General features: G+C 39.5%; 1 protein-coding gene across 2 annotated transcripts; it reads right to left on the bottom strand.

Moving 5' to 3' along the window:
• Nucleotides 1-2,000: 2,000 nt before the first annotated feature.
• LOC140930389 (nascent polypeptide-associated complex subunit alpha-like) lies at nucleotides 2,001-11,393 on the bottom strand. 2 transcript variants are annotated; one of them, XM_073380071.1, is made up of 8 exons: nucleotides 11,301-11,393; nucleotides 11,084-11,135; nucleotides 7,359-7,660; nucleotides 6,635-6,667; nucleotides 4,632-4,727; nucleotides 4,095-4,166; nucleotides 3,637-3,687; nucleotides 2,001-2,145 (listed from the first exon to the last, which is right to left on the bottom strand). In XM_073380071.1, exons 1-8 carry the CDS (start codon nucleotides 11,376-11,378, stop codon nucleotides 2,131-2,133), a joined length of 699 nt encoding a protein of 232 aa, XP_073236172.1. In that variant the 5' UTR covers nucleotides 11,379-11,393; the 3' UTR covers nucleotides 2,001-2,130. The 2 variants fall into 2 exon arrangements, with proteins under 2 accessions (XP_073236172.1, XP_073236173.1); XM_073380072.1 differs by having other exon boundaries at nucleotides 11,252-11,332.
• Between the last annotated feature and the right edge of the window lie 5,385 nt (nucleotides 11,394-16,778).

The following is a 16,778-nucleotide window of genomic DNA, read 5'->3' on the forward strand; positions in this document are numbered from 1 at the left end:
CGTTCGCACGTATTGCGTGCCTATTGCCTATTGCAACTGTGAATCAAAACAAGCGAACTCGATTTGGGCGATGCCCAAATAAAAAGCATCTGTTAGCCCTTTTAGGTCCTTTTTGAGTGACAGATACTAACAGCTGGTTCAAAGTAGCAACAAGTAAACAAAAGAAAACAATGTAATATTATTAATCAATAATAGTGCATAGTATTCTACTACCTATTTCAAGAGTTAAGTAAAATCACTCTACAGACCAAAAGGTCAGATTTCCCTACCATTGTATACACTTCAACTCGTGTAATCCCTACCTTTTCACATAAATGAACCCTCAGAAAGTTAACTCTTTTGGGTGGGACCCTCCCTGTGAAGGCCATTATAGCTCCCCGCTCCCTTCCGGGTTTTAGGCCCGGGTGAAACGCGTAGCCATTACTTCACATTGGCTAAACTTGATCGAGTCAGGTTAGTGTGAAACCCACTTAGTTTGGCTAATCAGTTTCATTTGGATCGGCTGAGACTTTCTTCATGGCTGGAGTCAGCATGATGACCAGGTCTCAACAGCCGTATATAATAATTCTGGTTGACTCAACTGTAGTTAATGAAGTATGGCATTTACACAGGGCCTAAGCTGAAAACGGATAATTATAATATTGGGGCTGGGGTCAGACCACCCTGTTAGCAGAGACTCCTTTTGTCTTCTTGGAGGAGCAAGAGAAAAGCAGGCTCTGCCTGAATCATGTCAAGCCTTTGAAGACACAGCAGTCGAAACTTCTGCATGCTCAACAAAGACCATAATCAATAGGCAAATCTCTTCTGTCATTGTTTACATTTTTCCTCATTAGCATACGACTCAACTCAAACAAGAGAGTCGTAGATATGAACTAAACGCAAAAATTGAAAGAGCTGATTGAGTTGAGGAATTTGTGCAATTTTCAGCTCTTCGCAAGCAATATTGAAGGAAATATCAGCCATCAAAAACTGTGAAATTGCTGTGTGGCAAAAAAGTTAACGAGTCAAACATTCTCTGTAAAATTTCGAGTTTTTAGAAGAGAATTTCTCCGAAACCATCTGGTGTATTGGGCTCAAATTTTCAGAGGTAACTGAAACTGTTGTGCCCTTTCTATATTTAGAGTTTTTATTTTATTAGCGTCATCAGATAGTGATAAGCATATGAATGAGGCACAAAGTGTAAACAAAGATCTTTATCAATACATGCAGTTTTTCTTGATTAAAATCAAGCAAGCAAAAGAAAGACGTTAATGGCAGGGTGGGGTTAGACACAAGGTATCTCCTGAGATTTTTTTTTGGAAGCGTGGAATAAATAATATTATTGTAAAGAGGTGAAATTGTACTCAGCTTTTTTCTCCACTCTTAAAATTCATTGCCTAAAGCCCTGTGCAAATGGAAACAACATTGTTGGCCAACAACTCCCAATGTTGCGTCTGTTTGCACGAAGCTAAAAAGTTTGACCTGTTTCAAACTTTGCACAACAACTCCCAACAACTGGGTGTGCAAATGGATGCAATCTGTAACATCCAACAATGTTGCATCTGTTTGCACATAGCTTAAGAACTGTTTTGACAGTAAAATGTATGACTAGAAGTCACGAAAATGATGTAAGGCCTGGTAAGTGCTGCAAAGTCATGAAATTATCACTGGCAGTGTTTCGCCTCCACATTGCTTCACATTTGAAAAAGAATAAGGTTCTTGCAAGACACAAAGGGGGGGGGGGAGGGGGGAATAAAGTGTGCCTTGGTTGTTTGCTTTATCGACGTTTCCATGTATCTTTTCTGAATCTATTTTGACAAGGGTTGATTAAGTGCCCTTACTTCCCCCAAGTTTAGTCTTCCCCATGTTACATTCAGAACATTAAATGCTCTGAATGTACAACTCACTGGTTTCAAAATTATTTCGAAACCAGTGAATTTTACTTCTCCTAATGAATCAAACACTTTTACTAGAAAGAACAGTAGTCTTGCAACAACAAAACACTTAGGGACAAATAATAATTATTTCCATTTTTCTAGACGGCTACTTTATTCCCACATTTTTTTTGCAAGCAGAAAACAAAGATAAACTTGAAATCCTGTACAGACCAGAGGTATATAATATGTAAAAAGTTGTTGTGGCATCATTAATTTACATTGTCAGCTCCTAAAAAAGAAAGTAAAGACATACACATTAACCCTCAAGAGTCTCAAGAGTGACAAACATCAATTTTCCCCTAATATTATTAATACATAATCAATAGAAAAAGTTATGAGAATTAATAAAATGATCACCAAAGGAAAAATGCCATGATCTTTTATCAAATTCTCCCAACTGACTATGAAAGGAAATGTATAGAGGTAAGTCTGGAGAATTTGTATGCTTATATTGGGTTTAAGGGTTAAGAACACTTTCCATTTCAGAAAAGAAGCTGTAGTTTTAATAGCCTGAGAAAACAGCTGACCTTTGGCAACACTACCACTGGTTTTCCCACCAAATGACATCTGAGAAACGAGGGCAGAAATTCCATACAGATGACGCATCACTACCCAGATCTGGGTGGTGCTTCTGATTGGTTGGCCACGTGGGAAATTTGATTTAACCAATTAGAGGCACTACCCAGATCTACGTAGCGACACATCATCAGAATGGAATTTCTGCACTGGTTTCTCAGACATCATTTGGCGGGGAAACCAGTGGTAGCGTCGCTAAATTAATATTGGCTGTTTTCTCAGGCTATAAATTTAACACTGAACTTTGTGAATAAAATCTTCCAATTTGATAACTATGGCCTTAGCTGATCAACATGCAAATGATGACTGCTGATAAGATTTACCCTTGGAAAGTTTCAAACAAAAATCATACCACTAAAGCTGATTAGACATAAGATCAAGACTCCTTTCCAAATGATTGCCAAGTTCTAGAATACTAGCCCGGATTGGATTTGTTTGGAACTCTCCCTGGGCAAAGCCAAATATTATAGAATATTGCTTCCAAATCATGGTGAGACCTGCAGTCTCAGTCAAACTTGTTGGGACACTTTACTTTCTCCTCGCCCTCCCAATGTTTGCACACAAGATTTGGTGAATTGACTGTGATTAACATCATTGGGAGGGAGGGGAGACGCAGCAGGAGGAAAAGAACAGCACCCAGTGGACATGTCCCGACTATTTTTTGGCTGATACTGTAACACTTTGACCCTTGAAAGTTTAGTAAAAAACCTCTACAGTTAAAGCAGGAGGCCATCAACCTTTATTTACATGAACATAGGAAAATACCAAGTCATTATCCTTTTCATGGCAGATGAGCAAGCTTGCTGCTTGGGGGATAATGTGAATTGAAATGGAGAGCTTGCTTGCAAGATATCCTTTCTAGTAAGAGTGTAGGGGAAAATCGATCCCAGGGCTGTCAAGGTTGTAAGTGGCTGGTCTCTCAAGGAAAGTAGCCAACTGATTAAAGTGCCTGTCATTTGTTCGACTAAATTTCAACCTTAAAAATTTTAAGTATATAGTAAGGTGATTAAAGTGTAGTAACTGGCTAACAAAGCCACCTGCTGGCTACTAACGACAGCCCTCTCATTCACTATGAAATGCACATGTGCAACAAAACCTTGCAGTAAAAAAAAATTGACAAAATTCAGATGACAAGGAGCCTTACCATTATAGCATTGACAATATCGTTATCATTGTTTTTGAGAGCTTTAATGGCCTGTAAGAAACAAAAAAATGACTTCATCAACACTAAATTTAATGAAATAATGGGAACACAAGTCTATTTTGAATGAATAAGGAAAAAGATGAAAGAACAAAGGTTATAGTCAATAGATTTTAAGTTGCACCTTTTTAGATAATTTTATTCGTCCCAGGGACATCTGACTTCCCCCCCCTCTGGTTTGGCCTTCTGTCTGCACTAATGTGGCACTTCATGTTAAAAATGTTATGGTCAGTTACTGACCATAACATTTTTAACATGCTATGCACGGTTTCTTTTTTGAGTTGACAACAAAACTACGGATGCTGCAATCTGGACTTGATTTCACTGTTTTCTTTGCCTTAACCCTTGGAGAGTAAACATAAATTCAACAACATGAATGAAAAGTAATCTATTAAACTGACCTTTGATCTCGAGACATTTGCCTGTTGTACAACAAGTTCGATATCTTTTTCTTCCACCCCAGTTGCATTAACCTACAAAATACATTGTAAAGTAACAATTCATTGTCACATAAAAAAAATAAGGTTAAAGGGACATAAGATAGAAAGAGGAATAGATTTTTGGGACTGATCACTTTAATACCTGAAAGTTGGCGGTTTGACCCTCTCATTTCCGGAAGTCACAAAAGTTCTGTAAAATTTTATTACTTTTGTTTTGTAAAATTCCAAAATAAAACCAAATAGTACCAGGAGAAAATACTGCAGCACTGAAGAGAATTTATTTGAATAGTAATACTATAAGATTTCATCCACATATTCAAAAGTTAAAACCATCTTACAAGAAGACTCTATCAATCACACTGGAAGTGAAAGGGTTAAATATTAACCTGAGAGCAATTTATTCAAACAAACAAGGCGGAAAACTGAGATTTATATTTAGAAAGTACAGGTCTCGAATCTTAAAAACAGCATTTTTTTCAAGCAGAAGATTTAAGTTACCTCTTCTTCATCAGATTCTTCTTCCTGTTCAATGGCAGCAGCCTTAGCTTCAGACACAACAGGGGCAGGTTGAGGGGCCTTGAATTTTTCAGCAGCCTAGTCATAGTAAAACAGAAAGGAAAGCTCATTTTGTGCAGGATCAGGAGCTGTTGTCATGAATAGCTGACACACACTCAGAGGAAGATTCCAGATTTTAGAATGCTACTACATGTACATGGAACACAAGCATCACAAATATGGCGATAAAAAAATATTATTACCATATACTTGAAATGGGTTGTTCCAGAAAAAATCCACACCCCCCCGACGGATGGGATTCTGGAAATTCTCGCGGGAGGGGGGGTTGAAGACTCCGGAAATCCAGGCGGGAGGGGGGGTTGACCTTAAAAAAGTCTTCTGCAGGAGTCATTTCGACCGATAGTTGATACAAATCAAACGTTTAGTTCGATGACACTTAAGCGCTTTCAGACCCTGAAAATAGTCAAAATGTTTTGTTCATATATTTCTCACCTGACATAAATGATAATCTAAGTTGCTTTACAGGTCCTTTTATAGCAGAAAACGCGAACAAGATACTAAAGAACGGGCCTGAAGGAACTCGTCGCAACGTTGTTGTCACGAGGAGCGTCAAACGCCTGACACATTTCTACTCGTACCCAGAGCCCGCGCACGAAGAGCGTGAAACGCCTGACACATTTCTACTCGTACCCAGAGCCTGCGCGCCACAGTGTATAACTTTAAAATCTCGGTTGTTTGGTGTAAATAAAAATAAAAAAAACAACTGATTCACGTTCACGCATTCGCACTTTGTATTTTTTAAGGTTTACTTTTTAAATTATCAGCCTAGTTTGCCTCTTTTTCAAATATTTAAAAAGTCCTTGAAAGAAAAACGTCAAATTCCAGTGTCTTTGTTGCAAGGTTTGTTTTTCTGGCTAAATAATTTCCCTCAGGTTTGTGTATTTGACCCCTCCGAGACCTCTGCTGCCGTACTAGCTTCTGCTTTAACAGATGCTTATTACTTACAGCCACAATTTATTTCGTATTTACCTTTACCAGAAAAAAAGTGAACATTTAACGACAAGAACGAGTTTATTTGCAAATATATGGTGCAACAAACATGTATGTTTGTATTTGGATGAATCTGAAAGCCATCTTAATCCGGTTTTAAAATAATTCGTTGGATGAACATGTTAAAATTTCATTTCGTGAATGGGAGCTATTTCAAGTGCTTTTGTCTTGGCTGCATTCTCTTCAGCATGACTGTTGCCTCTCCGATTTAAACGAAAGCGAAACGACCTTTGTAACTATGGCGGACTAAGAAAGCTGTTTATAACGCGAATTTGAACTTCCCTTCCAGTGCACAGTAGAACTACAGATCTTGAAGGTAGGATGTGCAAATGAAGTCATCCATTCTTTAAGTTAGAAAATAATTGTAACGATTAACAAATGTAGACTTTCGTTCTTTGAAAGATTTCGTTGATTTACAACAGTTACAAAATCTCGATCTTCAGTGGACGAGACTGACACGCATGCTGCCGGCTGCCTTATGTCTCGTAAAGGAATGGATATTCATATTTAGCGCAAAGAAAGAAGAAGGTCACTGATTTTTATAAGCTAAGAAATTATGTAAAGTCACTCGTTCAGGTGTCGTTCGCATTTTTGTTTTTTGTTCCTTTCGTTTTTAGTTCCATGCGATAGAATTCTTAGTTTAATATAAGCTGAAGCTTTAGAAATTAAAACAAAAACATTTAGACGTGTTTGCGTGTATTTTCCATTAAAAATAAATTAAATTTAAGCCTTTTATTTTTTTCCCGGAAATCCAGGCGGGAAGCGGGGTCTTCCACCTTGGAAATCCAGCTGGGAGGGGGGTCTTGTGCTTCAGGAAATCCAGGTGAGAGGGGGGGTTAAAAAAGGACCCCATCCGTCGGGGGGGTGTGGATTTTTTCTGGAATAACCCAATATACAAAATGTCAAACAAAAGACCAGTACATTTCAATGCTTACCTCCACTTGTGCTTGCTGGCTTAGATCTTCAATCTGCATTTGGAACAAATTAAACAATATTGAAAATACATTATTTGATAAAATTTAAAAAAATGTCAACAAATGACGTTTTCTTCACTGAAAATATCCTTTTACGTTTGTTCACAATAATCTTGTGATAATTACCTCCCTTTACCCTACAATCTACCATCTACCTTCCTACTGAAGAAAAAAAACAGTGCCCTCAGCTCTCATAATCTTTAGATCAAAGGACCACTTCTGACCTGACCTGTCCACCATGTATGGAAGTTACAACATGAAGCACGGAAATGTAGATTTGTATGCAGGACACATGTTTACAAAAAACAACAACAGGCACAAACAATGGATAGCAGGCTTCCAAGCCAGGCAGACATTCCTCACCATAAGGCATCTTTATCGTCATCGGGCACAAAACTATTTCTTTTATTGTTTCTCAAAACTACTCCATGTCTTTTAACCCCCAAAAAATCCTTTGATCATCCCCATAACTTGAAATCCCAAGTAGGGATTCAGAAGGGAGGGGGGTGGGGGACAACGAATCTTGAACTTCTTTGTTTAAGATTTAGTTATATGGCTCTCATTCTAGGCAAGGAGGCCTTTTGTAACGATTGAGCTTAAAGTGATGTTACTACTCTAGGGTTTTGAGAAACAAAATCCTTGGATGTAAACAGAACAGTAATATTCATACAGTATTGGTACATACCTTTGCCTCTCCAAACACAATGTAGGTGTCAGATCCTGGACTTCTGTATACATCAGGTTTACTGATAACAAACAATATATTCTTGGATTTTCTTATCGCTACCCTTTTAACTCCTGACACACTTTTGAGTCCTAGCTTTGACATAGCCTTGCGAGCTTTCTTCTCACTTCGGCTTTGTTTAGCTTTGCTAACTGGTTCTTCGGTCAATCCAGCAGCAGCTGCTATATCACTTGTTATATTGGGCTGTCCAGCATCTCCTTCTTCAAGCTCTGGCAGTTCATCATCACTGTCACTCTCTGTTCCTGAAACAACATTAGAATTAAAACAGATCCATATATTGAAAACAAAAATTTAAGTTGGGGGAATACCTAGCTTGTTTAGCGGGCAGTGGATGCTCAGGAGGTTTTGTATACTGGATTTTTCCAAACACGGACGTATGACTTTTCTGCAACTAATACACTGCCTTGAATGATCTTCGAAATGGTTGTAAAGAAAGAGCTTAAGTTTCAGTCAAAATTATCCATTGAGCTTTTAGACAAATGTATATAATTCTCCTTTCAAAAATTATTTGCATTTCAGGGTGGCGACTGTTCTGTACTTTGCGTCAATGAATTATTTTTTGACACAAGACCAAAGGGTTTTTCAGTATTCACACCAAACTGATCACTGTTTGTTGTGTTTGCTGAGCAAGAACAGTAAAAATGTTTTATTTTGCACAATTATGATATCATTTGAAAAAAGCATCTCACCTTGATAATTTCTAGATCTGGTAAACAAAGTATGCAAGTTTGGACCATGCATGCTAGCACCCCCTACTTAATTGTGATTGGTCACGTATTGACAGTTGATGTTATCGGATTAGTTAGGGAGTTGGTAGGAGGAATACAAAAACACGGGCTCTTATAACAGGTGCTCCCTTCCCTTTTTCCCTTTCTCCACATTTCCCTTCCCTTTTTGCATCTGCCACATCGAGACAACACTAGCAGGTCAGCAGTTGAGCCCCAGTCAGGCAGGCTTGTGCGGGGTGGCCACTTGGTCTGCAGAGGCCGACATGTTATTGCATATCTCAGCTCTGCTTTGCTTTGCTTTTCTGATCTTTGTGGATCATTGTGAATTCACAGCTTGTGATATCTGCTGCTTTTGCTCCCACTCTTCCCACCCCCAGATAGGTAAGTATGGTTTGTGGCACATATTTCACTGAACTCTGTCAGTGTGATAGTACCAGGTGGTTGGCGCTCGCTTGGTTGCCATGGTTTTTTTCTTTTTTCCTTTTTTCTTTTCTCTTTTTTTGGTTGCCATGGTTACCTCAAAGGCAATGCTCCCCTCTTACACTACAGGCCCTTCCACCTTTAAGGCACCTGCTCCCGAGCTCATCTTGTTGATGAGTTTAACATCCTTTTGGATGATGGTATTCAGTAAAAGAGGATCCTTCACATTATTGTTGTGTTGTTCACATGCACCCTCCTGTCTAATACAGGTCAATGCAATACGCAACAAAACAAAGTAAGCTATACTGGTTAATAAAAATAATATTTTTAAGTCTTTAGACATCATGGCAAACTATACCACAATTTCTGACAGTTAACCTACAGTGGAATTTTTGATGCATGCAATGACCAGGCTTTTCGGTCCATGTACTGATAAAAGTGAGGTCTTCTCACATTTTCTAGCAATAGCTAATAGGGAGTTTAAGATACAGAGACTACGGACTACGAACTACGGCTGGACGAGCGTTGTCCTTTGTTTGTAGCACTGGGTTGAGTCGTGCAAATATAGAACGTTAAGATTGCACTACAGACAGTAGACTACGAGCGAAGAGGCGGAGAGGGAAACAACACGCAAAGATTTTCTTGTTTTCATCACAGTTCACAAAAATGCAAGTCAGTTTTGCATGTGATCTTATCTTTAGAACAATGAGCAAATTCTTCCATACTTGACTACTTATGTCAAATATTAAAGAAATAGACAGAAATAGTAATAGCCCATTTATTAGATTTAGAAGATGGACTTCTCCGACTACTGATCTGATGTAGTTTGAAGTATTGAAATGCCGAGTTTCGATTGTCTCGAAGATGTTTACATCATTTTCATTCAGCAAATGCGATACAAAAACTCGCATAAAAAAGGTTAAACAAGTAGAAAGACACACTAATCAGTTCGAACAAACATTGAAACTTTTCAAGTGTGAAGAGAAAGTAAATTACCTGCATGATTTCTCCTCTCCTCGGCCGTCAATCTGAATTCTGCTTATAAACAGCTAAGCTTATTTAAATATGAGCTTAGCTAGACAAAAATATAGTCACAACAGTGGATTAAAAGCATAAATGTGAGCAGAAATTAGACAAAACTTACATATTTCGCTTCCCTCTCACTTAAAGCAGGTGAATTAAAAAAATTTTTACGAAAAGACGATATTCTTGAATTACCGAGACGGCAAAATGCGAGCAACATGTTCTCCTTAGTCGGGACTAGGCAAAACAGCTCAACAACTCACCGTAGCCGCAGGACTACGTGGGAAAAATGAACAGTCACGTGGTTTGGATCATGCGCAGTAGCATGTTTAACCGTAGTCGTAGTCCGTAGTCGCAGTATCTTAAACTCCCTAACGTTGATTTCTGCTGCAAACATGCTTCATAGAAAATACAAACATGCAAGATAGATACAACTTTAAGTAAGTGTGACCGATCATTGATGTGGTATTGCCAATTTTTTGTATGCAGGCCATACCCTTTTCTGAACAAAAAATTGAAGGACACATTTCCCATTTTTTAAGGACTCCATTCAGTGCAAAAAAGAGCCTTGAGTCTATGTCTTTTTTAGTTCTTTCACGACATGAGTAATTTTATTCTGAAGGTCTTTCTGTGTTTGCTCCTTTCTCTTTGGAGTTCTACTTAAACTATAAAGTTTACTTAGCATTGGAATTCAAGGACTTTCCAGCACCAACTGCAATTTTCAAGGACTTTCAAGGTGCGTGCAAACCCTGTGTATGGTACTGTGGTATTGGGTACCCCCAAGGTCTCCCTCCTTATTCAAGAAAATAGGGTAGTAAGCTCAGACATCAGCATACAAGGGCACCACTACATGTGGCTAAATTGGTTAAATTTACAGAAAAAGTAAGAGCAGAAACACGAAACGGAGGAACAGATCACCTTACAATAAGGATTAAAGTTAACTCTTTCATGGGCCTAAAGAAGCATGACTGCTGAAAGCTCCTCTTGATGTCAACAAAGTTGCAAATGTTGCTTTGCTGTCATTGAGAAGACAAACAACCAAAAAGAGAACACAGAATCGTCAAAAACCGTTTCTGCTGATTTATATAAAGGGAGTACACGCAATCCTAGTGATGTTATTTTTGCAAAAGAATGGAACACACATGGTGGCAAAAATTGTTTTGCACGTGCAATCCAACTGCTCAGGACGACGACAGGAAAGTATGTCAGCAAGACCTTCCAGGCCAATAAAATAAAACGCTTTCAGCAAAACAAAAGGACATTTGTTCCGTTTTTACTGAAAATGCAAAGCAAAAACCCTTCACTGTCCGTGAAACCAAATTCATTTTTTCTCGACATCGGTAAGGCAAGATTGCGTCACTGTCGAAAATAACTTATAAACTCGGTAAAATCTTTAACTATTCGGCGTTTCAGGCCAAAATTTTTACATAAACGTAAGTAATAACGTTGAAATTTTAAATAATGCTATTTTCAAGCTCGGAGTATTTTTCTTACCTTCGGCATTAGCCTCTTCTTCAGCCGGTGGGTTTTCTACGGCAGGCGTCATCTGCAACAAGGGCCACAACACATCAATAAATCGCAGAAACCTTGGCTGCTATTCTCGAAATAACTAACGAATCGAATGAAACAGTAGCTGAAATAACTCTTAAAAATACTACGTACCTGGTTAAGTACTTAACAACAGCGATGGAGGAAGATTTTTGCCACCTACCTTCGAGAAGAAACGTTTGCTCCTACTTGAGAGAGAAAAGGAATGAATAAGATGTCGCAAAGCATCATGGGAGAACATGCATTTTGGGAAATTCTAACAATTGATGTGGACAGGACTGCCGGAATTGAGGGAATCCTTTGGGAATGTCATTGATCTGAAGATAAAATCCACGAAAACGCAAAAATTATTTCTTGAATTCTAATTTTTCTCTTGACATTTGAGCCCGGGAAGGAGAACTTGAGCTACAACAGGGCGGCGCGTACCTCTACCCAATCAGACCCACCCAAGGAGCAAAACGAAGAGAAATTGAGTAAGCAGTAGGGAGATACCGGTATGAGGAAATCTTTAGTTGGAGCCATATATGGAGACAGATGATAGTAGTTTTCCAGTGTAAGAGAAGTTTTCAATCACATTTTCGAAAGCAATATCATACATTTTCAAAAGTCATCTAGAGTGACCGCAGGAGCGGATCCTGTGTGACCGTTACAGATTATAACAAGACTACAATCGTAGTTTTACAAAATTTACAAGTGGTCTGGAACTATAAAGAATTCAAAATTCTTAACAGTAAAATACAAAAAGCAACAGCTAATAAAGCATCAGCTTTTCCCTGCTGATGTTGACATTGAAGTGTTTATGATAAGAGTAATCTTGAATTGCGCACACGCCAGTCTTTTCGCGCTTGAGGTCAGTTGACATGTTTTCAGGGGGAACTCCCATATAAAAGTGACTGGGATGTTCTTCGTCTCGCTTACGGGTATGAATTGCCGATTTTGGTGTCACTTCTAGACGTTTTGGTAGGGGTCGGGACAGAAAGCAAGCATTTCCTTTTACCCATAAAGGCGTGAATAAATCTCAGAAATACCTGTATCGACTGTATCTAGTAAAAAACATTTTCTGTCCGTACTGTGTTGAAAAATGGGTCCTAAAGGAGCCATAAAGCCCATTGAGTTACGCCCAGATTTGTACTTGTCAAGGGGCATAACAAAATTTTTCGTATTGCGTGAAGATCATGGGTCATCGTCTATAGGCTTTGAAAGATTGTGCAAGCATAATTTTTGGCATAATTCGTCATTACGAGAGTAGTTTTTCATATATTTCCCGAAAAAAGCACTACAAGCATAATTTGCACTTTTGGCTAATTTTGCAGCCCAAAATTGTCTTTTAGTGAGCATGCAGCCATTTTTTTTTGGCCCGAAATAATTATAAGTGTTACGGACAAATTTAAGAAACAAAATCAATTTTCGTCTGCTTGTTGTCGCATTCGTGGGACCTGGATTCCACTCTATGTATGCGCATAACTATTGGCATAATTAATTATTTTTAGAAATATATGAGCACTGATAGAAGAAGCATGATAGGCCACTTCCGAGTTCCAAAAACCCTGTGCATAACTGTGCAAGTGCTGTGTACTGTGTAAGTTCACAACCTTCCTTGTGAAAATGAGTTTTATTTGCAGGAGAATAAAAAATCATTTCCATATCTAAAACTGAGCACTTAACCTCGTTTTGATACAGAGGCCCGGAGAAACTCTGAAATGTCCTATTATAATGCTACTTTTGCGAGCATAATCTATCAGAACCTAATCGTCTTTTAATTGATACGATGAAACTTTAAAACGGTTAGCCTTTACTTAGACTTACACATGCAACGAGAAATATATGCCTTCTTTGGCTCCCGCTGAGCTTTGTGTACCGGACACAAATGGCGTAAAACAAAAGAACAAAAAACATGAAATAATACCGCTGCGAAGGAAAGTTGAACCCCCGCTGTTTTAGGGGCATTTTGGGCGTGGCTTCTACCTGACGGACAGCCAAAATTCTGATTTTCTTCTGCTTTCTTTCTTCTTCACACCGAAATCTACAATTCACACCCATAAACGGGACAGTCTGATCCATGAGGGGACACAAAGGGCTTGCACTGTAAGTACCCCGGAGAGCTCCATACAATTCCTTATAATTTTGTTATAAGGAATTGTATGGAGCTTTCGAGGAGACTTTTCTTAATTAGTTTAGGCGCGGCGGATTTTGTCACGTATGATCAGCGCGAGGTGTTTCTCCCGACACCCTTCTGTCAGGAAAATGTCATCATATGAAAGCAAAACAGATACGATCGCGTCGGCGGGCCGAAGCCGGCAAAAATAAAAGGCTTTTCTTCTTCCATTTCAGAGGTCAGTTTTGTTTCGATCTGGTCAAAAATCAGGTTTTTAGGTTGTCGGTAATAAAATATTGTCTTATTCTGTTCTCAAGGACCTTTAGAAAACGAGACAAACGAGATAATTGACTAGAGAAAGAAGCGTGAAAACGCTTTTTGGAAGAAAATTTTTTTTAATTCCGGCAGCGATTTTGCGAAATCGCGAAGCGCAATATATTCAGTTTCTTCCAAAGCCGTCATGATTAAGCAGTGTAATGCCATCACAACTAAAAATGAATTTAGTTTGTATCGCAAAAGCCGCGAAAATAGAGCTGAAAAAAAAAATGGATCGGAAAAATTAATAAAATCACCAAGAAACCGTCTCGCGGGAGCTTTGTCAAACAAACCGTTGGTACGCAGAATGCATTTCATCCTATATGTAGTTGTGATTTCCAGAACGGAGCTCGGGAGCCTCATTGCCGTAATATCTTCTACATAACAAAAACCACAGCAGAATCGCCCTGCTCGCGTGCTAACTTTCCGCTTCAATAAGTATTATGACTATACAGTACCAGTGAATTGTTTCAAAATTTAAAGCAGCCGAAACTTATTTCCATCAGCGCGTAGTTAGTTAGTTAAGCAATAATAATGCACAGCACTGTAGATAACACGGTTCTAGAATATCTGACGGCTTCGCGTTTTGTTCGTCGCTGCATGCGATTTAATCGCTTATAACCTAACAGAAAATGTAAATGTACCTGAAAGAAATGCCGTGTATTGCCTTACCATAACGCTGTGATGTGTGTAAATTTGTCTTTTGCTATGGTTTTAGACAATACGACTTCTCCTGACTATCAATTGTGCGTCAAAACAAGCGCGATAATGAAATAGTCGAAGTGCCATGGTGTAGCACTTTATGACAAAGTTTTAACTGGAAAACTTGATGCCATCTGATGTACACCTGTATAGTCTATGTTTGTAAGCTCTGCCTAAAGAATCACTGGGTTACACTGCACCCACGGGTGTGCCACCTAAAGTGCAGCCTATGTTTGTTAGCTCTACCTAAAGAATCACTTGGTTACACTGCACCCATGGGTGTGCCACCTAAAGTGCAGCCTATGTTTGTTAGCTTTACCTAAAGAATCACTTGGTTACACTGCACCCATGGGTGTGCCACCTAAAGTGCAGCCTATGTTTGTTAGCTCTACCTAAAGAATCACTTGGTTACACTGCACCCATGGGTGTGCCACCTAAAGTGCAGCCTATGTTTGTTAGCTCTACCTAAAGAATCACTGGGTTACACTGCACCCATGGGTGTGCCACCTAAAGTGCAGCCTACGTTAACTTTGTTAGCTCTACCTAAAGAATGACTGGCTTACACTGTACTCACGGACGTTTGCCTCGCGCTCTCTTCGAAGACAAAAAAGCTATAGTCTGTTTGGCCAAAAATCAAGCTTTGTTTCCCCTAAAAATTTGACACCATATTAGGGCCCCGAAAGACGTTAAAAGTTCCTCCATAATAGAAGAGTGTTTTGCTAGAGTTTACAAACGTTTGGCTCATGAGTTTCAATATAAAGGTGCAAAAACTTATCAGCATAATTATAGCACACAAACATTGTCATCAAACTCCTGGCATGTAGCCTGAATAAGCCAAGCAAATATGAATAAAGCATATAACAAGAAATATTCGTCAAATGGTCTCGTTAAGTAAATTATACTTCACTTTGCGAAAGAAATTTATCGCTTGTATCCGTGTTACGCATCGAAAAAGCGAGGAGTCATCGCATGACATTAGGTAACAGAGGTAATACTCACGAGTTTCACGAATTCCCATTCCACGATTTTTCGCCGAGTAACAAATTTAAAACTTCAATTCTTACCTTACAGTGGTCGGTTCATTTACCTTACATTTGCCAACACTAACACACATGAACAAAACGATGAAATCCGGCACTCTTCTTTCAGAAGTAGCAAGCCGCATGAAGTAAAATCCACCGATATGCGCTGCATTCTCACTACAGATATAAACATTTGCCGTGAAGAAAATACGACGAAGAGGAAAAAATGCCAGATCTTCGCCTCGGCAATGTATTCCAGCTACCAAGCCGGCGTATCTCCAGAAGGTGGACTCGAAGTGGGACAAACCTTGTGATTTTTTAGGAGCCCTTTGCGCGCAAACTAATTTATTCTGGCGCGAAATGAAGATTAAGAAAATGCATCTGAAATCTAATACACGACAAGAAAATTTTCGCACTTTCGAGGAGCGCGACATATTAAATGGGATTAAGTCGGATTAGCTGCCCGCGGAGAAAACATCACTGCGTGGGATGGTACTTCCAGTAAAAAGCCTCTGTGTCCTCTCATGTTGCCCCAATAATGAGGATTTGCCCCTGGTGTAACTGGCAGGAGAAATTTGGCCTTAATTTTTAACCACATTCATGCGCACGCTGATTCATTGCCAAGCCATTTCTTCCCGTTGCTATGTTTTGGCATGTGATTACTGAGATAGCAATGGAAAAACCTCTCCAACTAGCAATGGAAGAGCTCCTAAGAACTTGGTTACTCGTGTTCGTGAAATTTGGAAACGCTTCAATTTAAGAAGAGAAGGGAGCACCTATCAGGGAAGCAACAACGAGAAACTGGCATCGACAAACGTATTAAACTCAGTTTGGTTGCGAAATTTGAACCCAGGCACAATGGCGCGAGGCGGTTGCTTTCACCGCGGCGCGCTCCTTTATATGAAAAAAAATTGTCCCGGGTCTCGGGAAGATCACCCGCCTACCCGAGCTACCCTGGGCAAGCCAACCGTAGCGAACCATTTACATAAGGGACAAAAAATTTAGCTCGGCTAGGAGCGTGACCCACCTAGCAGGGTCACCCTTTCATGATGGTATAGGTTCACCCTTCTAGCCTGGCGAACCAAGAGCCATAATGGGATCTTGGGCGAACTTGTCTACCAAAAAGCCAGTGGAGGACTTTGGGTACGAGATTGCGCCCAATCAGGTCAACTCCGTCAAGGTCAGACAATCTGAGCATGCATGAGTGCGGTTGGCTTCGGCAAAGGAGGTCGACTTTTTCTAAAGTTGACTTGGCCGGGAGTTTGACTCTTTTACCCCGGACAGGTTTTCTCCATTACAACGGGGCCCAACTTGCTCACTGGGTGCCGAACCTGTGATGGCGCAAACTTTCAAACTAAGGTATGGACTTGTAGTCCGCATGAACTTCAGGTCTTTCTTCTTTTTCAATAACTGCCAAATGCACCTAAAAGTGAACTAGCAAAAGGGGTAAGACTTCAGAGAAGCAGACTAGGCGTCACATGACAGTCTTCTGGTGTAGACATATCAA

Source organism: Porites lutea, chromosome 3, assembly GCF_958299795.1.
Source record: "Porites lutea chromosome 3, jaPorLute2.1, whole genome shotgun sequence".
Taxonomy (NCBI): Eukaryota; Metazoa; Cnidaria; class Anthozoa; order Scleractinia; family Poritidae; genus Porites; species Porites lutea.